The 23,230-nt window shown below is 42.8% G+C and overlaps 2 protein-coding genes across 2 annotated transcripts in view; one reads left to right on the forward strand and one right to left on the reverse strand.

Moving 5' to 3' along the window:
- LOC115164123 (coiled-coil domain-containing protein 60-like) overlaps window positions 1-16,023 on the reverse strand; it is a 54,478-nt gene extending 38,455 nt beyond the window's left edge. Inside the window, exons 1-4 of the mRNA XM_029716303.1 lie at window positions 15,524-16,023; window positions 6,417-6,494; window positions 5,846-5,922; window positions 62-310 (exon numbers count right to left, since the gene is read on the reverse strand). Coding sequence (XP_029572163.1) covers window positions 62-310; window positions 5,846-5,922; window positions 6,417-6,494; window positions 15,524-15,733 — 614 coding nt within the window. The 5' untranslated portion in view covers window positions 15,734-16,023. The remainder of the gene's footprint in view (window positions 1-61; window positions 311-5,845; window positions 5,923-6,416; window positions 6,495-15,523) is intronic.
- A 4,052-nt stretch (window positions 16,024-20,075) lies between these two features.
- Window positions 20,076-22,991, forward strand: LOC115164121 (heat shock protein 67B1). Its single transcript, XM_029716298.1, has 4 exons — window positions 20,076-20,667; window positions 21,210-21,273; window positions 21,559-21,679; window positions 21,977-22,991. Exons 1-4 carry the CDS (start codon window positions 20,217-20,219, stop codon window positions 22,643-22,645), a joined length of 1,305 nt encoding a protein of 434 aa, XP_029572158.1. The 5' UTR covers window positions 20,076-20,216; the 3' UTR covers window positions 22,646-22,991.
- Window positions 22,992-23,230: the final 239 nt, after the last annotated feature.

Raw genomic sequence — 23,230 nt, forward strand, 5'->3', positions numbered from 1 at the left:
ACATAAGGTGAAGAAGGGTATCACTGTATTAGGTGATGTACAGTACAGGGTGAGGACTCACTGTGGTGGCTCAGAGGCCTGAGGGGAAGTCAGGGAGCGGTGGATGGGGGTGAAAGGTCGAACTGACTGGGCCTTCTTCCTCCCTGGGTCGCTGTCAGAGTCAGACTCTGAGCAGGGAGGTCGGGGCTGGACACGCTGCCACTCCTCTCTCCTCTTCTGCTCCCTCTGCTGCGCCTCCTCGTGTTCCTGCTCCTTCTTCTGGAGGAGGTGGAAGTAACCCCGGCCCTGTCTGACCGCGGACACCAAGCGGCTGGGGGATAGAGACATAACACACACACACGAGATGAGTATATGGATACTGTACATACCGATACAGCATGTGACTGGGCTTGAGAGTAGGTCATCTACATGTCACAAGATTGTGTTAAAACCTGAAGCCTAGGCAATAATTTCGGAAGATAACCCAATTGTTCAGGTTTCAGGCAGATTTACTTAAAATATTTACTTTATTTAGTCATGCCACCAAGATTCTCAGAAACCATTTCTGTTACAAACACAAAAAGAGTCCCAAATATGTTAAATCCCTACTACAGTGACCGAAAATAGCCCCAACCCAAAAATAGAATAGGACCAACTCTATATACAGCAGTCAATTGAGGATGTACATCACCTGTGTAATTCCTAAGCAGACAACAGAGATCACAGCTTTATGAAGTTACCAGGTCTTTAAATCACACCAATCAGAGTGGACCAGATCTCTAAATCACACCAATCGGAGTAGACCAGGTCTTTAAATCACACCAATCAGAGTGGACCAAGTCTCTAAATCATCACAGCGGCTGAAATTATAATCCTAAATAGAGAATTTGGGGAGAAATATGTGACGTGTGGACAAACTAATGTTTTCATTACAGTGATTTAGCACCAGCCCATAACCTTTCCCTTCCTTTCCAAACCATATCTGCTGGTTTTCACCGGTGGCTGCATGCATCATTACTTTGCATTAATATGCTACTGGTGGAAATTAAAACACACACACTTGGATACGCAGGCATGCACACACATGGATGCACGAACACACATACAGGCACACAAGTGCCATAGCCATGGTTTGACTTTGCTGCTGAACGAACTGTAATACACCTCAGTGTTTCTTAATCATCACACATGAATAAGGAGCCTTGGTAGGTGGGCAAAGAGCATGATTCTATTGCTTCTAATAATCTGCTAGAATGAAGTATAGGTCTCAATTGTATACTACAGTACAGGATTACTGCTGGTCACGCATTAGTCTTTCTTAAAGACAGAGGGCAGCATGTAGCCTAGTGGTTAAGAGCATTGTGTCAGTGACTGACAGGTTGCTGGTTCAAATCCCAATGCAGGCTAAGTGAGAAATCAGATGATGTGTCCTCAAGCAAGGCACTTATTGCTCTGAATAAGTGTGTCTGCTAGAATGGAGTATACTGCTACAGTACAGACCTACTGTAAGTGCTGGTCAAGCATTGGTCTAAACTAAAGCTATAATAGAATGCACATTCTCCAAAATGAGTACTTGTGGAGATTTAACTGATGTTGAACACAATACATCTTCTACTCGTGTCATCGACAGCCTGTTATATGACCCTAGATGAGATAAATAGACACCACTGTGGAATAATTGTATTTTTCAAGTCAGACAGGACAACAACAAAAAACCAGAGCCTTGTATATGTTATAGCCCTCCTGTATGAATCATTATTCCTCATCTAGTGAGCAGCTGGCTGGCAATACTTCCCCCAGGAGTGGAGCCAAACAGACAAACGCTGCATATTCGGATGGCATCACTGTTCATACACGCTGGCACGCATGCACGCACGCACGCCCACACGCATGCACGCACGCAGGCACGCCCACAGGCACACACAGACACTCATGGAGGGCATCAGTGTTTGAACTCTTGAATGTTAATTTGCTCTGTTTCGTTTCAGGCTGAGCATTGCTTAAATCTGAAGCATCCCCTGCTTGCTCTATCTGTGATACCACAGCCCACTCCAGATCAGTGACTCTCCCTATCAAATCCCCATGTGCAATGTCTTAATCCAGAATGCTGCCATGCCTTTATCAAAGCATCTTTCTATCCATCTATCAGCATCTGTAGTGAATCATAGCATCACAGCAGCAACACATTGTCAGATCAGTTGCCATATGGTATTCCACACATACTGTTGACAGCAACAGCCCAGTGTTGTGTGTATGGACAGTGGGCAAGTATCTCTCGATTTGTCTTTGTGTTACTGTATGAAAGTGCCCTTGACTAGACAGAGGCAGTATCTGAGTCAACCATTGCCCTTAAATCTCAGGTGTTGAAGCCAGAGAGTCACTTGTGGTGCATCACCACGGAATCAATTAGTCTTCATCCCAAATGGCAGCCTATTCCCTAAAAAGTACACTACTTTTGACCAGAGCCCATCAAAAGTAGTGCACAAGGGAGTGCAGCTAATGTGTGTAGGTTATATTGCTGTTGTTTTAGAATATTGGAACTCCAATGCTTCAATGCATTGGAAGGCTAATAAGGCTGCTTGTTTATTAAACACACAATGCAGAGTTCAGATCAGGTCTAGTGTTCTATTGATTTCAGCGATGTACGCTTAACATCCTGTAAGCATTGAGCTTCCAATCAATATCATTCTGCTATCCTCAAAACTTGGTCGAAACCAACCTGATATTAGCAAACACCCCCCCCCCCCAAAAAAACAAAATAAAGAACAGCGCAAAAGTTTGTTATGAGTCTGGCAAGCAAGACTATGCCAAAGGTGACAGAAACACTGAAAAAAAGGTGTTTAATATATGTGATATGCCAACACGTGAGTATGAAAGGAACTCTTTACAGTTGTTTAAATCATTCACAGTGTTCGGTTGGTAAATGAGCACCGTTACTCTTCCTTGACTGTTGGGGAAATTGAAGTGTTTGATTTCTTCAACAGGTCAGATCAGAAGAGGTATTAGGTAGCAGTTAGCCTGTTGCTAGGCAACCAACGGCATGTAGTTCACAAGTTGCGAAGGAGCGATACAGTGATTTGGCAGTGAAGCTTTGCGTCTCTATACAGAGAGAAGGCCAATCTGAAATGGCTCTTCATGTAAAAGGGAGAAATGGGAAAAGATCCACTTTTTCTTCAGTTAGAACCTGTTCAGAAGAAGGTCTGTCCTAAATGGTAATGGTTGGGGTAAATTCCACCTACATTACAGGTAGTTAAGGGATTGAATTGCAGTCCTATAGAGAAATTCCATGTCCAATTCAGCTGACAGGAATTGAAATTGGAATTGATCCCAGTATTCTATCCTCTCAATGTAGTGTTGAAATGCAACAGAATGTCAGTTTGTCCGCTGTGGGGCTGGCACATTCTCTCATCCCTGTGTCCTGAGGGCAGCAGATACCTGGCACAGACCAGACGTGGCATTTGGTGTGTGTGTGTGTCTGTGAGTGTGTATATAACAACTCTCAGCCTCGCCACAGGGTGTGCAGACAGACTACACCCTCTCAGGACATCCAAGGGCGTCCCTAAAACGGCTGACATTTCTGACAGCTTCTTATAAAACCCAGATTATTGAATAATTCATACAGGTGTTTGAGGAGAGGAAAGGTTACCGTTTCAGAGGGAGAGAAAAAGAGAAATAGCCCTAATGAATAGTGTCTGTTTTCCCTCTGTGCGAATAATAGAGAGGGGCTTCAGTGTTTGTTTCTAAGTGGCAATAGCCTACCCTTTACAGTCTTTTTATATTTGGGAAGACTTTATACCCATTTTTTTGTATTGTCACATTGTATACAGAAGAAATAACGCAGGTAGTTTCGTAAGCCATAAAATGAAATATAATATGATACCAGGTAATTCTCTTATCATATCACAAAAATGGTCACCATCAATATTTGTTATTAGTATGTTGCCATTTTTTGTTGACAGAAAACACATGATTACGTCTCACCAGAGATACTGATGTATTCAGTCATACCAGAGGAATAGAAGCTCTGCATATGACTACTGTGATTATTAAAGGGTTCTGTCCCTTTACATAGTGCACTACTTTTGACAAGAGCCCTATGGGCCCTGGTCAAAAGTAATCCACTACATAAGGAAAAGGGTGCCTTTTGGGACACAACCCTTTAGTAATCATGGTAGTCATATGCAGAGCTTCTATTCCTCTGGTATGACTGAATACATCAGTATCTCTGGTGGTATGTATTCTCCACTGGGTTTCCTTGTTATGTATAATCAGATCTTCTCATGGCTCGCCAAGCATCTCTCCAGATATCTACATTATACATCACAGGGCTGCCTGTTTCTAAAATGCCACATCAGTCAGCACTTCAATGGGGAAATCTGTTTCACATCACATGATACTTGATAGTTACCATGGCTGTGCCCCAATTGCCAGCCTATTTATTCCTTACATAGTGCACTACTTTTGACCAGACCCCTATGGGCCCTGGTCAAAAGTTATGCACTATATTTTCGAATAGGGTGCCATTTGGGTCGCATTTTATTGCCTTTGCAGTTTCTTCATCCAACCTCATTTACATCTACATGTTTGTTTGATGAATTAAACATAATTGAATTAGTTTTTTAGTGGTCTTGTAAAACAGCCCATTGGCCACAGCTGTTGATATAAGAAAGTGGATGCATTATCATCCTGACCATGACATTTTATCTATGTAATGTAGAGACGTGTATTAAAGGTAATGAACAGTCAAAATCAAGTTTTCATGAAATGTGATATTTTAAAGAAACCAGATCAAAGTGTGATGATCAGAGTATGAAAAATGACTGTTGCTTCTACATTGATAAAGTTTAATCATAAAGTTACTGGTCCCCTCCCCCATGTTAAACACTTGGATTCATTATTAGGGATAAAAGGTGACATCACCTTAACTCTCATTTTAATTCACTAATGGTAACATGATGTTATCTTACATCATTTAGATGAGTACCGCCTTGTAACTAACATCGAAGAAGGCGTGTTTGCAGAGGGGCGTGGTTTATACAGCTTGATAGCTACTCTACTGGTGCCAAAAATTGACTGTAGTGTGTCAGCAAATATAATAGAAAGTTTACCCTTTTCATCTACGGCAAAGATACTTATATGTTTCCCCTTTCATCTGTATCTGGTGTTAGCTAGTTACTGGCTAGCTTGGTCTTCAGCCAGCATGGAACAAAATGGGGGGAAGGGTCATTCAAAACTCTGATGCAGTTGTCAAGTCAACACATCTGTCAGTGCTGCTGTGAACCGTTTCCCAAGAGACATGCCAAACGGGAGATGTATGTAAAAAAATAATAATAATAGGTCATTGATGCAATTTCAATGTTGTTTGAGTTGCTTTGAGTTTGAGTTGCTATCGCCAAATTTACTTTAGATGATTTTACTGCAACACTGCTCACTGCATCCAAGTTGCTTGACATACTGTAGGTGTTTCAAAGAGCTGTCAGTCAAGGTGAGCTCATGAATATAAGCACCCGCCCACTCAGCCTGTCTTTTCAAACTTCCTGATAGTTAGCCATTAGAGAAAAAGTACTTTTCAGAACGACTGTTCAGGAGCTTTAAAATATGAGTGATTACATGTTTGTATAAGTGTGATATATACTGGCTTATCTACAGAAAATGTGATGTATCGAGATGTGCTGATGGCAATATGTGAAATTAAATTTGGCAGAGTCAATAGATAGTCTCTGGTAAAAAAAATCACACACACACACACACACACACACACACACACACACACACACACACACACACACACACACACACACACACACACACACACACACACACACACACACACACACACACACACACACACACACACCAGCCTCACCTGGTATGTCCCAGATGCTTCCTAAGAGATACTGCATCCTCTCTCTTCCCAGCCTGGGGGCAACGAAATGGCAAGCTCTAGAAAACAACAAACAACAACATCCAGCAACAAACAAAAGGACAAGCAGACAGTTTTTAACCCTGTAGCTCTGAACAACCCTTCTTTGCATAAAAAGCCTCAGCGGAGTCGACTATTGTGTGTGTCCTCGTCTGACCTCTGATGGCTAAGAGCCAGGCAGCGGGCCAGTCGAAAATATTGTGTTGCTAACGTGCTAATGCTACATCGCTCATAGAAATTACAGATAATCACACAATGAATCCCTCTGCATAATCGAGCAGCATTTCATATAAAGGCTCTATAGCCTATTCATTGCAAATGATGCAGTAAAGGCAACTGTAAGTGTATATACAAGATACCAGGGTCTAAGAAAACTGAGAAAAGCCCCACCTTGTTTCCTTTATGCACGCACACACACACACGCACACACACACACACACACACACACACACACACACACACACACACACACACACACACACACACACACACACACACACACACACACACACACCTTGTTTGCTCCTGGGGAATCTGATGGGGTGGTGCTAACAGGCACATCCTCTTCTGCTAAGGGATCAGCTTTTGAAGCCTGTAATAAAATAAACAAGAGGAAACGTCTGTAAGAGAGGGCTGGGCTGATGTGTTCTGTTAATCACAACATTCACATACAGTAGCAGGACAATGTATAGCATACCTAAATGTCGATGACGCCTCCTAAACTGCCCCAAAGGTGCCAGAGGATGGTTCAAATCATCATACTCCTAACTCTCAGTAAATCATAAGGCATGACTTCCACAGATAAAGATAGACCCTAAAGCCCTTTGGCCTATTCAAACTCTAGCCTGTTTCTGATCATTTCTGAGAGAGTAGAGAGGCAGGGTGTGAGACTGGGGAGTTGACAGGTCGTTCACTCATCACAGTGAGGCATGTCGCAGACCACTCCCTCCCGGATCTGACTCTGGCTTGCCCTTGCGCTGCCCCTTACACACGCGCACACTGATTGAAGTTGATTTAACAAGTGACATCAGTAAGGGATCATAGCTTCACCTGAATTCACCTGGTCAGTCTACGTCAATGAAAGAGCAGGTGTCCTTAATGTTTTGTATACTCACAACAGTATTGTGCTCGAGACCACCTAAAGCGAGACCGATCCAAGACCGGAGCAAATCAAGTTTGAGTCAAGACCAAGACCGGAGGGTGTGGGGGTAAGACCGAGTCAAGGCCGAGACCGGGAGAGGGACAAGTTGTCCGAGACCGAGTCAAGACCAAAACCAGAAAAATGCGAGTCCAATTCAAGACCATGATTGTAATTTTGTCAGATCACCACCATAATTAGATTTCAAAATGTCCAGCATTTCTGTGTTCATATTTCAGAACAACATATGCATTTTTTAAGAAATTCTAAATATTGAAAAAATGCATGCTGAGGGAAAATAGAGCCACTCTACAAATTATTACTAACCATAACACAGTGGGGAACAATGGGCCTTCTATGTCTTCATAGAAGGGCTAAGGATTTATAAAATAATGATTATAATAATATAATAATAATAATAATTATATTATTATTTTCAATGATGTTCTGATTTAATCTCTTTTTTGGGGGGAAAGGAAAAGGTTAACACTGAACAGAAGAAAATATCCAATCAGGATTGTTCTTTGCTGGTCTCTGGGGAGATACATCTAGCTAGCTAAATCAGCCATTGGAAGCTAGATAAAGGCATCTGCCATTTAACTGTATTAGGGCAGATTTTGGAGTGACAGTGGAATCAGCCAATCACATTTTGACTTAATGAGTGGCACCGTTTTTAGAAAACGAATGGAAACTTCTTCCTTCTTGAAGGCCAACAGGCAACTGCGCAAAAGCGAGCAGTAGTTTTCCCACGGTCTAGCTAGCTAGCTTTTGTTGTCGGCTAGTTTGCAGTGGTTGCAGCAGAGGATGTTGTTGCTAATTTGTTAGCTTCTCCCTTTTCAAGAATAACCTTCAACAAGAAGTTACGTTTTAATTGATCATCATCTGGTGAGTAGAACTGTGTTTTTTATTGCAGTGTGCTTGCTGTTGTCTCTTTGAAAATAATGTATGTGTGTGAAACATTGTTGTATTTAAAGTGGAACTGACAGCATTTTAGCAACATGAAATCTTATTAAAATCTGTTTATATACAACCCCAGGAAGAATATGAGACTTTTAAAAACATTTTCAGACAAGCTTAGATATGGTAATTTTCAGAAATTCTCAGAATAATAGGGAATTACGTATACTAAGGCATTTGTGAAAATTCTATAGCAATATAGAGTGGGAAAGCGCCCATGCATTTGGACAATTGCAGTAAATAAAACCGAATAAAAACATCTGATGAGCAAGATGAGCTAAAATCTAACGAAGGAACATTAGATAAACCCTCTCAAACTTTTTAAGCTAGTTGGCCGTCAATATTGCAACTGATTAATGATGGGGAATTGTAGCCTTCTGCAGCTTGCATGCCAATGCATGCTTGTCCCAACCAAGCACGCATGCTAACTGGCTAAAGTTGGCTAGCTTGCTAGCTAGCTACTTCCAGACACAAAGGAGAGAACACCTCACTCTGACAATTTTACTCACCGTAGCAGAGCTGGTTAGGCTGTTTGCATGTTATCTGGAGCATTCTTGACTAACTATTACTGTTTTTTTGGTCTATGTTAACTGACACCGGTCATATTCAGCGTGTAGATATGCTAGCCTATTAGCCACGTTATGACTGACTTGTGATAATTGCCCTTGCTAGTTTGATTGTATTGACATTCCCAGCTTTAGTTACATTTGTCAGTTTTTATCCAAAATATTCAGTCATTGAAACTGAAACATTACATCCCGAATGGAGGCAGCAAACAATGTACCAGGCCAGCTGTGATGTACAACCTGATAGCAAGATGTTTTGAACTACCAAGAAATGTAGTGGTGAATTATATTAATCATGCATTGAACTGCATCCATCTATTCTGCCAACAATGCCTTAGTGTAAGTCATGGAACATTGAGTCTATTTTTAAAACCTCTTATAAAGTTGGTTTTGTAGCATAAACTGGGAATTAGATTTTTTTGACTGATATTATCATTGTCTGTTTGTTTCATATCTGCAAAGTAGTTAAAATGCTGTCAGTTCCACTTTAAACTTTAGGTCACAGGTTACTTTGTGTGCTAAACATGAAATGTTTTTTTCAATGGGAAGTAATAGTTCTACATTTCGATTGGGAAATGCTTAATGGTTGTGTTTTTGGATTCTTATGTTCGGGTTTATGGACTGCTTATCCTTTAACATCATGCTGTCTGTGACTGCTGTCTTTCCATCGGCTCTATGCAGTGGTGCCTGGAGAAGTGGGTATATTCAAATTTTGCCAAAAAGCTCCTAAACGCCCACCCAGCGAAGGTACGGAATAGATTTTTTCAGATTTATACTCTTAAAATCTTTTTTTAAATTATTATAACATTTTGAAAAATGTGATGGTCTAAGTCCACAACAATGCATAAACCACATCAATCCGATTGGGTGGAGCTGTCAGGGCTCGGTTCCCCAGTGGGTGGGCCTCTGTCCACCCAGGCCAATCCATGTCTACGCCCCTGATGCAAATAGTGCATGATGACACTTGCACATCACAAATAGCCTACTAACCAACGGTTTGGATTTAACTTTTTCAATACCTGGTTTGCATACCCATTATTGCCTTAGTTAGCATTTACTGGTAGATATCATAAATTGAAATGTCTTTCCTACCCTACCAGCTACCGATGTCATTCTTTTGTGAGCTGCTCCATGCCAAAACCAGTCGAGAGCTGCACACTCTTGCTGCCTGCAGATTCAATTCCACTGAAACTAGGCTATGTGTGAATATATTGCACATGGTTTGTGATTGTGTAGGTTGTTTTGTGCATGATTTCTCTATTGTACTACATAATTGATAAATTGTATACCTCCACTACACTACTTTGATATCACTGCCTGGAATGGCAACTGCTCGGCCTACAAAGGGTAGTGCGAACGGCCCAGTACATCACTGGGGCCAAGCTTCCTGCCATCCAGGACCTCTATACCAGGCGGTGTCAGAGGAAAGCCCTAAAAATTGTCAAAGACTCTAGCCACCCTAGTCATAGACTGTTCTCCCTGCTACCACACGGCAAGCGGTACCGGAGTGCCAAGTCTAGGTCCAAGGGGCTTCTAAACAGCTTCTACCTCCAAGCCATAAGACTCCTGAACATCTAGTCAAATGGCTACTGTCACGCTCGTCGTAAAGATGGAACCAAGGCGCAGCGGGAATGTGTGAACTCATCTTCTTTTATTGAAGGAACGTGAACACAAAACAAAATAACAAACAATGACGACGAAGACAGTCCTGTCAGGCTAAACGCTAAACACGGAACAACTACCCACAAATCCCAATGACAAACACCCCTATTAAATAGGACCTTCAATTAGAGGCAACGAGAAACAGCTGCCTCCAATTGAAGGTCAAACCAATAAACTAAGCATAGAAATAGATTAACTAGACACAGACATAGAAATAGACTGACATAGAACATTGCCCAACAAACCCCGAAACACATTTAACAAACACCCCCTGACACGTCCTCACCAAACTACAATAACAAATAACCTCTTTACTGGTCAGGACGTGACAGCTACCCAGACTATTCACATTGCCCCCCCCCTCCCCTCTCCACACCACTGCCACCCTCTGTTGTTATCTATGCATAGTCACTTTAATTAACTCTACCTACATGTACATACTACCTCAACTAACCGGTGCCCCCGCACATTGACTCTGTACCGGCACCCCCCTGTATATATTGTTATTTTTTACAACTGCTCTTTAATTATTTGTTACTTTTATCTCTTATTCTTATCCAATTTTTTTTAAACTGCACTGTCGGTTAAGGGCTCGTAAATAAGCATTTCACTGTAAGGTCTACACCTGTTGTATTCAGCGCATGTGACTAATACATTTTTGATTTGATTTGATTTGATATGCATCAGTTGGGATTAAGAAGTGAGTATACACAATACCCACTGAAAATAAAGTGGGTATACAGCTTATACCTGCGTATAGCCTCAACTACACCACTGGCCCTTTGTGTTTTACAAAAAGTGTACTCCTACATGAGTGCGCTGGTATTAGTTGCTGTCTTCAGAATCAAGAACATGTCACACACTGAAGGCCTAAAGTTTCGGCACTGCCCAAACATGTCTAAAATAGATATAAAGGCTGTTAAGATACTGCATTAATGTTTCAAGAAAGGAGTGTATATATTTGACCTGGCTAAGCGGTTTTATACGTTGACTGAATGGAAGCTGATAATTATGAGTTTTTAACTTCGCTGGTCTCGGCTGGTCCTCACTGTCCAAGACAAGTCAAGACCGAGTACAAATGTACCCAACACCGAGACAAGACCGAGACACTCAATATGTGGTCTCGAGACTGGTCTCGAGTACTACAACACTGACTCACAATCTAAATTGGTTTGCATACTCACAATCTAAATTTTAAAAATGGTCATATCAAAACTGAGAACTGTAGCAAAAGGTATTTGCTTATTTTTTTCCCGAGATTACTTACAATTATACAGTGGGTATCATAAGTATTCACCCCCCTTGGATTTTTTTCATTTTTTGTTGTGTGATAAAGTGGGATTGAAATTGATTTAGTTGTGATTTTTTGTCATTGATCTACATAAAATACTCCATAATGTCAAAGTGAAAAGAAAATTCTACAAATGTTAACACCTTTTTTTTTTTTTTACTCAAATAGTTGTTGAACAAGTATTCACCCCTTTTGTTTAGGCAAGCCTAAATTAGTTCAGAAGTAAAATGTTGCTTTAAAAATCACATAATAAATTACATGGACTCACTTTGTGTGAAATAATAGGGGTTGAAATGATTTTTGAATGAGCACAGAATCAACTACAAACACCAGGGAGCTTTTCAAAAGCCTCATAAAGAAGGGCAGTGATTGGTAGATGGCTAACAATAACAAAACAGACATTGAATATCTCTTTTAAGCATGGTCAAGTTAATAATTATGCTGTGGATGATGTATTAAACCACCCATACGCAACAAATATTCAGTCGTCCTTCTGAACTGAGCTGCAGGACAGAAAGAATACTGCTCAGGGATGTCACTGTGAGGCCATTGGTGATTTAAAAAAAATGAAATGGCTGTGAAGAGAGAAAACTGAGGATAGACCAACATCATTGTAGTTACTCCACAATAATAACCTAAATGACAGAGTAAAAAGAAGAATACAAATATTCCGAACTTGCATCTTGTATGCAACAAGGCACTAAAGTAATACTGCACGGCAAAGGAATATACTTTTTGGCCTAAATGCAATGCCTTATGTTTGGGGTATATCCTACACAACACATCACTGAGTAACTGCCTCCTTATTTTCAAGCATGGTAGTGGCTGCATCATGGTATGGGTATCCTTGACATCGGCAAAGACTGGGGAGTTTTTCGGGATAAAAAGAAACGGGATGGAGCTAAGCACAGGCAAAATCCTAGAGGAAAACCTGGTTCAGTCTGCTTTACACCAGACATGGGTAGAGGAATTCACATTTCAGCAGGACAATAACCTATATCACAAGGCCAAATCTACACTGGAGTTGCTTACCAAGAAAACAGTGAATGTTCCTGAGTGGCCAAGTTACAGCTTTGACTTAAATCTACTTGAAAATATATAACAAGACTTGAAAATGGCTGTCTAGCCATGATCCCCACAACTTTGACAGAGCTTGAAGAATTTTGAAAAGAATAATAGGAAAATATTGTACAATCCAGGTGTGCAAAGACTTACCCAATAAGACTCACAGCTATAATCCCTGCCGAAGGTGTTTCTGATATGTATTGACTCAGGGGGGTGAATAATAAATAAATACATGTTTCTCCCACTTTGACATTACAGAGTATTTTGTATAGATCAATGACAAAAACAACTAAATTCATTTCAATACCACTTCGTAACACAACAAAATGTGAAAACAATCCAAGGTGGTGAATACTTCTGACACCCACAGTAGTTGACACAGGAGGTTGGTGGAACCTTAATTGGGGAGGACCGGCTTGTGGTGATGGCTAGAGCGGAATGAGTGGAATGGTATCAAATACAGTGCCCTCCATAATTATTGGGACGGTGACACATTTTCTGTTGTTTTGGCTCTCTACTCCAGCACTTTGTATTTGAAATGATACAATGACTATGAGGTGAAAGTGCAGACTGTCAGCTTTAATTTTAGTGTATTTTCATCCATATCGGGTGAACCTTTTAGAATACTTTTAGTCCCCTAAAATGGGGGGACTATGTACAAAAAGTACTGTAATTTCTAAATAGTTCACCTGATATGGATGAAAATACCCTCAAATTAAAGAGGACACTGTACATCAAACACATGGTTTCCATTCGCACCGTTCCAGACATTATTATGAGCAGTCCTCCCATCATCAGCCTCCTATGGTAGGTGTAGTACGACTGCTCAATACAGCCTTTGTAACAATTGCTCACACAACTGAGTCTTCACTAACACAATTCAAGGGATGCAACTCGGTGAACAAATAGCAATTCCTCATGTAAGATTAACGTTATATCATCGTTGTCTCCTACTGCTTCTGACACCACCTGAATGAGATGACTCCAAAGAGACAGAGACAGAGAGAACGAGAAAGAGAGCGAGAGTGAGGGGGGAGACCAAGGTTCCAGCATTCAAGAATATAAGCCTCCTCTCCATTTTAATGTTGTCACTTTTAATGTGGACTCTGCCTCCTCCCTCCGCTCTGCTCGCCAGGCAAGCTGCCTCAGCAACTGAGCGTCCCCGATAACTATGATGAATGCAATGTTCACAGGAATAAACCACCTATTTCACATTATTCCATGATGTGTTAGGTTCCAATACCCCATGTATCTGCTGCTGCTACTTAAAGCCTGCTGATTTGCTGTGATGGCCTCTGCTGCTAGCCTAAAGGACAGGTATAATCACCTTGTAAATGGTGCCCCCCCCTCTTATGTCTTACTTCAGATGCATTTATTAGGGACTATGTAGAGAGGCTGTGTATAGAGGAAGACAAACGATGGGCCTCCATGCCTTCTGCATTATCTAAACAGGATATGGAATATTCACTCTATAGACAAAAGGTCTAGCTGGGATAACATTAAAGAGGAAAATCTCATAGCTACTGGAATCCCACAGAGGCTGGTTAAAGTAAACTGGCCAATGTGTGTCTGCATCTTTCACTGAGCTGAACCCTCTTGCTTTGGGAGGCTAGGGACAGAATTGTGAAGGGTTTTTTATGTAATTTTGAGGCATGAGAGCTGGGGCTGAGGGAGTATTTGATTTGTGATGACAGACAGATACACTCTCCGTGTCACTGATCTGTTTAGCGCAGAGGATCACTGTCCATTAACAGTAAATGGAGTTATGTGTTGGGCCTGAGGGTGTGTGTGTGTGTGTGTGTGTGTGTGTGTGTGTGTGTGTGTGTGTGTGTGTGTGTGTGTGTGTGTGTGTGTGTGTGTGTGTGTGTGTGTGTTTGTGTGTGTGTGTGTGCGCGCGCGCATGTGTGTGAGATGCTGAATGGCCCGGTCAGTCCAAGGGGACAGGACTGATAAATGAGGAGATAGACAGGATGCCATGAAATGAGTGCTCACACACATCACACACACACACCACCGCCCACCAGAGAGAAAATATTACTTGCATACAGAGAAACCGAGTTCAATGGAAGAAAAGAGGGTACATGAAAGGAGAGAGCGAGAGAGACAGAGAGAGAGAGTGCACACAAGAGAGGGAGAGAGAGAGAAGTAAGGAACATGAAATAATAATACATTACTTATCCAATAACTAAAACTTTCATCTTCACTCATCATTATTATGATATACTGGCAAAAAACATAGGTGTTCATTTTAGTGTCAAAAATGCTAATTCATGTTGTGGAGTGTCATGGCCTAGTGTAATGGAACTGGCAGTAGGTTACATGGTAGCACTAGCGGTTCTGGGGGGGGGGGGGGTGCCCCTGTGACAACAATCTTGGACCCCCTTGTGGCCCCTCTAAATGTGGACTATGAAATAACGTATCTCGGGTCCACAATGACAGATTAAGCAATTTAGGTGTATTAGGTATTGAGTCAAGGAGGGCAAAGGCCTTGAGTCTAGATTAATTTGCTGATCTTTTTGCAAAAAAACACAAAAACCAGAGAATACAGTTGATATGACCTGATACTGAATATGTAATGCAAATGAAAATTATAATGGAAATGCAAATAAATTGTTGAATGATTATGAACATGGTCTTTTGCCTGCTAATGCCTGCAATGCAGTGAAGAAAACGATATGACAACAATAACGTCTAATGTAACTGGCCCCTCTAACAGTACAACTGGCCCCAGCTTGGCCCCCCCAGTTGAAATGGTCTAGACCTGCCACTGCATGGAAGGCCTATGAAGGATAATAAATATTTAGGCATACTTTGTGAGCTATTTAGGCTGGCCTACCATAAACTGTCACATAAATCAACTAGGTCTACTCAGTAGTCTAAATTATTCTTATTCAATTAGACACAATCTCCAGATACATACAAGGCCAGGGGGAAACAATCACCTCATCCACAGGTTGTCCCAGTGATTCTAGTATGAGTCTCTTGGTTTCAAGGTAGAGCGGTTGTCCGACCTCCTCATAGGGTCTCCAGGGGGCTGCTCTATAGCCCTGCCGGCTCAGCTGCCACTGTCGTCGGTGATAGTTATCCCAGAACACCTGTTCCCTGGTCGACTGACAGGCGGACCACACCGTTCTGCTCCGGGCCTGGAGCATTTCTCCCGTCGGTTTAAGAATCGGAAGCGGTTTGATTATTACGAAGTGACGCGGGTCTAATGCTGCATTTCGATGAGTCGTCATTGTAATAACGCCAGACAAAGCTTTCAAGTTGTAGACAAAACGTTGTGTAGCCAAGTTTTAAAAATATATCGTAGCACTCAATGTTTTTTTTTATTGAAGTTGCTATGATTATCTTTGAAAAAAAGAAACCGCAGAATGGCCTGCTAGACTTTGGCATTGAACCACACGCATTTTGTTGTAGGACCCAGTCTCCCGTGGTTACAGAGAAACTCAGCCCACACAGAAAGTGCAAGGTGGTAGTCTATATGTCAGGGCAGGCCCAACTATCTCGAAAACACAATAACAATGCACATGCTTGTATGGGATTCCTGGGAATATGGATAGCTTTCTCTTTTATTATTTATTATTCAATGACTTTTTGAGGATGTTACTGTTGGTACAATAACACATGCCTAGAAGGACTTTCACCACTGTAAATCTCTAACATCCTTTTGATGACATACATATTTTCCTCCATGCATTCACTATCTTCTCTAGAGTTTATATTAGTTGTCTAGAAGAAGACAGTGGGGAATTGTAAACAACAGCAATCTTCCACAAAACCCCAAGTCAACCTCTGCTAACAACATCTTGCCTGATCCTTGAAGCAGAAACTGATGCTGGGACATCTTGCTGAATGACAGAGACATCTGTTCAATCAGGTTTGTTCTCCAATGGACAGTGTGGCAGTATCTCAAGGCGTCTCACAGATGAAACAATTACAACTCTGTCATAGCTGATAAAAGATGGGAATGCTAATAACCCCACTGAAAACTGCCAAAACTAATAAATATAAGCTTTTCAGATTGCACACACACCAAGTCAACACAAGCACACACACACACATGCGCACACACACATACACACACACACACACACACACACACCGCACAATTATTTTTTGATGACACAGAACATTTCTATCCCAAAAGACCACGGAAGGCATTTCATGCTCCAAAACAAACAGCATCTCTATTAGCTGTGACTCAACTCTGAGGACGCACACTGATGTCCTGTTGGAAACACACACCCTTCCTTCCTCCCTCCCTACCTTCAAGTAATCACTGATCTAACACAAATGGATAGGTGTAAGCAATGATTCTATCACATAGCGTTCACATAGCCAATCATATCAGATAAGGGATTTCTTCAGGGAAAGTAGGAAGGAAGGATGAATGGGAGGAAGGAAGTATTTGAAAAGGGCCTGACTTACACACCTTTCATCATACAGCTGAGACCCTTTCTAATCGACCTGGCCGGGTATCCTGGAATGACATTGACCTCATCCCGTCAGTAGATGATGCCTGGCTATTCTTTAAAAGTGCCTTCCTCACCATCTTAAATAAGCATGCACCACTCAAAAAATGTTGAACTAGGAATAGATATAGTCCTTGGTTCACTCCAGACCTGTCTGCCCTTGACCAGCACAAAAACATCCTGTGGCGTTCTGCATTAGCATCGAATAGCCCCCGTGATATGCAACTTTTCAGGGAAGTTACGAACAAATATACACAGGCAGTTAGAAAAGCTAAGGCTAGCTTTTTCAAACAGAAATGTGCATCCTGTAGTACTAACTCAAAAAAGTTCTGGGACACAGTAAAGTCCATGGAGAATAAGAGCACCTCCTCCCAGCTGCCCACTGCTCTGAGGCTAGGAAACACTGTTACCACCGATAAATCCACTATAATTGAGAATTTCAATAAGCATTTCTCTACGGCTGGCCATGCTTTCCACCTGGCTATCCCTACCCCAGTCAACTGCCCGGCACCCTCCACAGCAACCCGCCAAAGCCCCCACCATTTCTCCTTCACCCAAATCCAGATAGCTGATGTTCTGAAAGAACTGCAAAATCTGGACCCATACAAATCAGCCGGGCTAGACAATCTGGACCATCTTTTTCTAAAATTAAAATTGTTGAAACCCCTATTACTAGCCTGTTCAACCTCTCTTTCGTATCGTCTGAGATTCCCAAAGATTGGAAAGCTGCCGCGGTCATCCCCCTCTTCAAAGGGGGTGACACCCTAGACCCAAACTGCTACAGACCTATATCTATCCTACCCTGTCTTTCTAAGGTCTTCAAAAGCCAAGTCAACAAACAGATTACTGACCATTTCGAATCCCACCATACCTTCTCCACATGCAATCCGGTTTCAGAGCTGGTCACAGGTGCACCTCAGCCACGGTCCTAAACGACATCATAACCGCCATCGATAAGAGACATTACTGTGAAGCCATATTCATCGACCTGGCCAAGGCTTTCGACTCTGTCAATCACCACATTCTTATTGGTGGACTCGACAGCCTTGGTTTCTCAAATGATTGCCTCGCCTGGTTCACCAACTACTTCTCTGATAGAGTTCAGTGTGTCAAATCGGAGGGCCTGTTGTCCGGACCTCTGGCAGTCTCTATGGGTGTGCCACAAGGTTCAATTCTCGGGCCGACTCTCTTCTCTGTATACATCAATGATGTTACTCTTGCTGCTGGTGATTCTCTGATCCACCTCTACGCAGACGACACCATTCTGTATACTTCCGGCCCTCTTTGGACACTGTGTTAACTAACCTCCAGACGAGCTTCAATGCCATACAACTCTCCTTCCATGGCCTCCAACTGCTCTTAAACGCAAGTAAAACTAAATGCATGCTATTCAATCGATCACTGCCCGCACCTGCTCGCCTGTCCAGCATCACTACTCTGGACGGCTCTGACTTAGAATACGTGGACAACTACAAATACCTGGGTGTCTGGTTAGACTGTAAACTCTCCTTCCAGACTCACATTAAGCATCTCCAATCCAAAATTAAATCTAGAATCGGCTTCCTATATTGCAACAAAGCATCCTTCACTCATGCTGCCAAACATACACTCGTAAAACTGACCATCCTACCGATCCTCGACTTCGGTGATGTCATCTATAAAATAGCCTCCAACACTCTACTCAACAAACTGGATGCAGTCTATCACAGTGCCATCCGTTTTGTCACCAAAGCCCCATACCCTACCCACCATTGCAACCTGTACACTCTCGTTGGTTGGCCCTCGCTTCATACTTGTCGCCAAACCCACTGGCTACAGGTTATCTACAAGTCTCTGCTATGTAAAGCCCCGCCTTATCTCAGCTCACTGGTCACCATAGCAGCACCCACTCGTAGCACGCGCTCCAGCAGGTATATCTCACTGGTCACCCCCAAAGCCAATTCCTCCTTTGGTCATCTTCCCTTCCAGTTCTCTGCTGCCAATGACTGGAACGAACTGCAAAAATCTCTGAAGCTGGAGACTCATATCTCCCTCACAAGCTTTAAGCACCAGCTGTCAGAGCAGTTCACAGATCACTGCACCTGTACATAGCCCATCTGTAAACAGTCCATCTATCTACCTACCTCATCCCCATACTGTATTTATTTATTTATCTTGCTCCTTTGCACCCCAGTATCTCTACTTGCACATTCATCTTCTGCATATCTACCATTCCAGTGTTTAATTGCTATATTGTAATTACTTCGCCACCATGGCCTATTTATTGCCTTAACTTACCTCATTTGCACTCACTGTATATATACCTTTGTTTTCTTTTGTTTTACTGTATTATTGACTGAAATGAAAACTTGTTCTCAACTAGCCTACCTGGTTAAATAATGGTGAAATAAAAATAAATAAATAAAATGAATAAAGATCACTAAGGCGTGAGAAGATTGGCCAGGTCTGTCACAGTCGGGGCTGGGCCTGGGCAACACCTCTTCCACCTCACACACACACACACACACACACACACACACACACACACACACACACACACACACACACACACACACACACACACACACACACACACACACACACACACACACACACACACACACACACAGAGACGTGAGATGATGGGCCGGGGCTCTCACAGCCGGGGCAGGACTATGCTCCTCCAACTCGTACGGAGTCTGGAGTCATCCAGCAGCTATTTGCCATTTCCCCCTCACAGTTATAAATACATGTAATTAGTTCTGTTTCTCTCTGCATCCCAAATGGTACTCTATTCCCTTTTTAGTGCACTACTTTTGACCAGAGCTCTTTAGACTAGCGCCCTAAAGTAGTGTACTATGAGACGTGAATAGGGTGCCAGAGTTTATGACCCCTTCTCCCTGGTCTTGTGTACATAAGAAACAGCTCTGCCTCTGAGGCGCACCCGTCACCTCACCCTCACATTCCCCTCTCATAGGATAACCATTAGTGCTTAATAAGTGCTAAAACAGACAGGGAGGGTATATAAAGAACCCCAGAGATTTCTCGGTCTTCACTGCACAGTGCTTCTTCTCTTCTGAAACCCCTCCTCTCCTTTGTTATAAGAATTAATCCTCCTGCGACTCTTCCTCATTAAAGACGACTTCTGCCTTTCTTATTTGCTCCTCTAATATTTTTCTGAATCATGACCGAGCAGACCAAAGCGTACACAGCGGCCCCATCGGCACCATCACGTCCCCACTACTCCCGGGACTTATTCTGGTCTGGCCTCCAGAGCTGGTGGCAGTCCCCGAGCCCCAGTTGCCTCCTCCCCAACCAGGACTTTGGCCTGCCACTGTTCCTAGAGGCCGGAGACCTCCGTGAATTTAGCTGGATAGATAACCATAGACGCCTGGTGGCCAGCTCCTGGCCTGGGTACACGCCCTCTCTCCCCCTCTTGGTGCCCTCCTTCCTGGTCCCGGCCTCCTCCATGCACCAGCCAGGCCCCAGGCTGAGCAGGGCAGAGTCTGCAGGGTTGCAAGGGCTGTCAGAGGTCCGGGAGGAGGGGTACAAGTGGAGGATCACCCTGGACGTCAGTCACTTCTCCCCTGTAGAGATCACTCTTAGGACCCGGGAAGGCTTCCTGGAAATCGGAGGTAGGCCTACACCTGTAGTGAAGCTATCGAAATGTATACTGAAATGCTACTCTTTTGTTATAGAATAGATGCATACAGTGTAATGAAACTGACATTATATGCTTATTTTATAGCACAGATAAAGTATATTGTAAAGTAAAGGGCTGCTGTGTTGAACAAAACGCTGCTGTTATGTTATACAGCAATAGTGTGTACTGAGACTGATTTGATTCAGTGTTTTAAAGATGTATGGAGAAGCTTCAAACCATCAAACCATAAACAGTCTGGTGTTTAGACATGATGCCCACAGGACAGAGTTTGAGTGAGTTAGTGGAACACAACAGCTCAGGGAAATTAAGAGAGTAGGACTATGGTGGCATACAGCAATCAATTTCTCCAAAATGGCACCCTACTCCCTATATAGTGCACTACCCAATGGGCCTTGGTCAAAAGTAGTGCAATAGAATGAGAACAGAGTGTCATTTGGGACACATCCTCGGTGTTGATGTCTAGATCCACTGTGGGTATTCATATTGCTAATGTAATTGATATTTCTTCCTTAGGGAAACACGAGGAGAGACCAGACAAGCATGGCTTTATTGCTAGGTGCTTTACCAGGAGATACACGTAAGTTTCCACAAGAAAGCTTATTGATATTCATAATTTGAGAAATGTATTCAAGCTTCACCAGTTTATATTATACATTTTAATGTAGCAAGAAGAGACACATCATTTTTAGAATACAAATTTGACACTACTGTTTACACCAACATAAAGCAATACTAATGTTTATGACATTATGAATGAATCTTATGAGTACTGTACTTATAAACATGATGAATTATAAATATTATGTATTGTAATATTGTATTCATTGTATGTGTATGATAACATGATTGTGTGCTGTCCCAGGCTCCCAAAAGGTATTGATCCTAAGATCATCCGCTCCTCTCTGTCTGGTGATGGCATCCTGTCTGTGGAAGCTTCACTTCCTGATCCCACCATCCCTGCTGACGTCATCATTCCCATTCAGGTCAAGTGGACAACTAACTAGTGGCAAAACATGAAATTCAACTGTATATAGTACTCATTGTCTGTGTTGGACAATTCCTTGCCTTCGACGCTTAAAATAAAGTACGGTACGGAATAGGAAGTCGGAAGCATAGGAGGTATATCCTAGTTTGGTGTAATAACAAAACTGTATCTCTGTGTCTGTCCATGTCCTTTTTATTGTTATCTGTCACATACATTAGAACACAAACAGACACATGACCCTTAATCATAACCTGTATGTTTATTTTATGTTCTTTACCGCTACATGTATATTTAGGTGGAGAAGGAGACCATAAGAGAAGAGGGAGAGAAGGGTGGTGCCAAGCCAGAGAGGACTACCGAGCCAGACACAGAGACCCGGGACCCCCAGCCTTCTCCATCTGCCCCTGCTGTGGCTCCTGTGTCCCTGGAGGCCGCTGATTTCACCCCCACAGAGCCTGGCACACTACCCCCAACAGAGGCACTCGAGCGCTGGGATGAGTTTGCACGGGAAGTCCCTGGAGAAGAGGCTCACCCAGAGGCTCAACCAGACAGCGGCGCGGCAGGACCCGAGAGGCATGAGGAGGTGAGAGGAGATGCAGATGAGAGGGCCCCTACTGAGCCAGCTGGGGAGATGGCGAGACATCCCTCTGGGTCCGCAGGTGATGAAGCTAGAGAAGAGGAAGGTCTTCCGACTTCCACAGAGCCCTTTGAGCACCTCAAGACTCCTGACAGCCCAGACACCCCAGACACAGTCACGTCTGACCAGGGGGAATACACAGACCAGGCTCATGACCATGGCGGAGAGCTCCAGCACCCGGAGGGCACAGGGGAGACAGCTGAAGAGCTCCCTCAGCCTGAGGATCCTGAGCCAGGCATGAGTCCACCAGAAGAGGTGGCCCACCACTCCCAGGAGCTGGAAACCCAAGAGCACCCTGATATGGAGCAACAGGAGTACACCAAGTAAAAATAAAAAGAGCCATGGACATCATTTCATCATCCCATCAGGGATTCCCTATGAATCAAATCATCCTTCCCATCGCGCCTACATTCTACAGTCTTCCTCCTCATGACTAGACTGGTTCCAGATCTGCTGTTCTGCCCACTGCCGACAATGACCATAGGGAGTTTGCAAGACAGCACAAACAGATCTGGGACCAGGCTACTTCATCATCAGCCAGCAGCAAAAGCTTGCCTAACTAAATATAACCTGAATCTGTATGTATGTGAAGACCCACATACATACTCACACTGTAACCATGCGATGTTTGGCGCTCCAATAAACCAATGGCAAAAGAAAAAGGCAAAAGCTATGTCCAATTGTAGTGTCACATTCACTTACATTATGTTTTAGTCATGTAGCATACAATCTTTTCCAGAGCGATTTACAATCAATATTCCATATGCTTTGGTATTCCTTGTGATCATATTGACACGCTGACCTACAAATAAACTTTTCTAGATGGTTGATTATCACATCCACACAGTAATTGTTTACCTGCCATGAGTACATAGGAACATGGATTTTTAATCATGGCGTTTCATGGTTTAG

The sequence above is a fragment of the Salmo trutta genome, chromosome 27, assembly GCF_901001165.1.
Source record: "Salmo trutta chromosome 27, fSalTru1.1, whole genome shotgun sequence".
NCBI classification, from domain to species: Eukaryota; Metazoa; Chordata; class Actinopteri; order Salmoniformes; family Salmonidae; genus Salmo; species Salmo trutta.

Excerpts from the sequence above, each read along its gene's own strand:
- LOC115164121 (XM_029716298.1), top strand. The coding sequence starts at position 20,217 with ATGACCGAGCAGACCAAAGCGTACACAGCGGCCCCATCGGCACCATCA. Across the intron at positions 20,668-21,209 it reads AGGCTTCCTGGAAATCGGAG|GGAAACACGAGGAGAGACCA; the intron begins GTAGGCCTACAC and ends TTTCTTCCTTAG. Across the intron at positions 21,274-21,558 it reads TGCTTTACCAGGAGATACAC|GCTCCCAAAAGGTATTGATC; the intron begins GTAAGTTTCCAC and ends GTGCTGTCCCAG.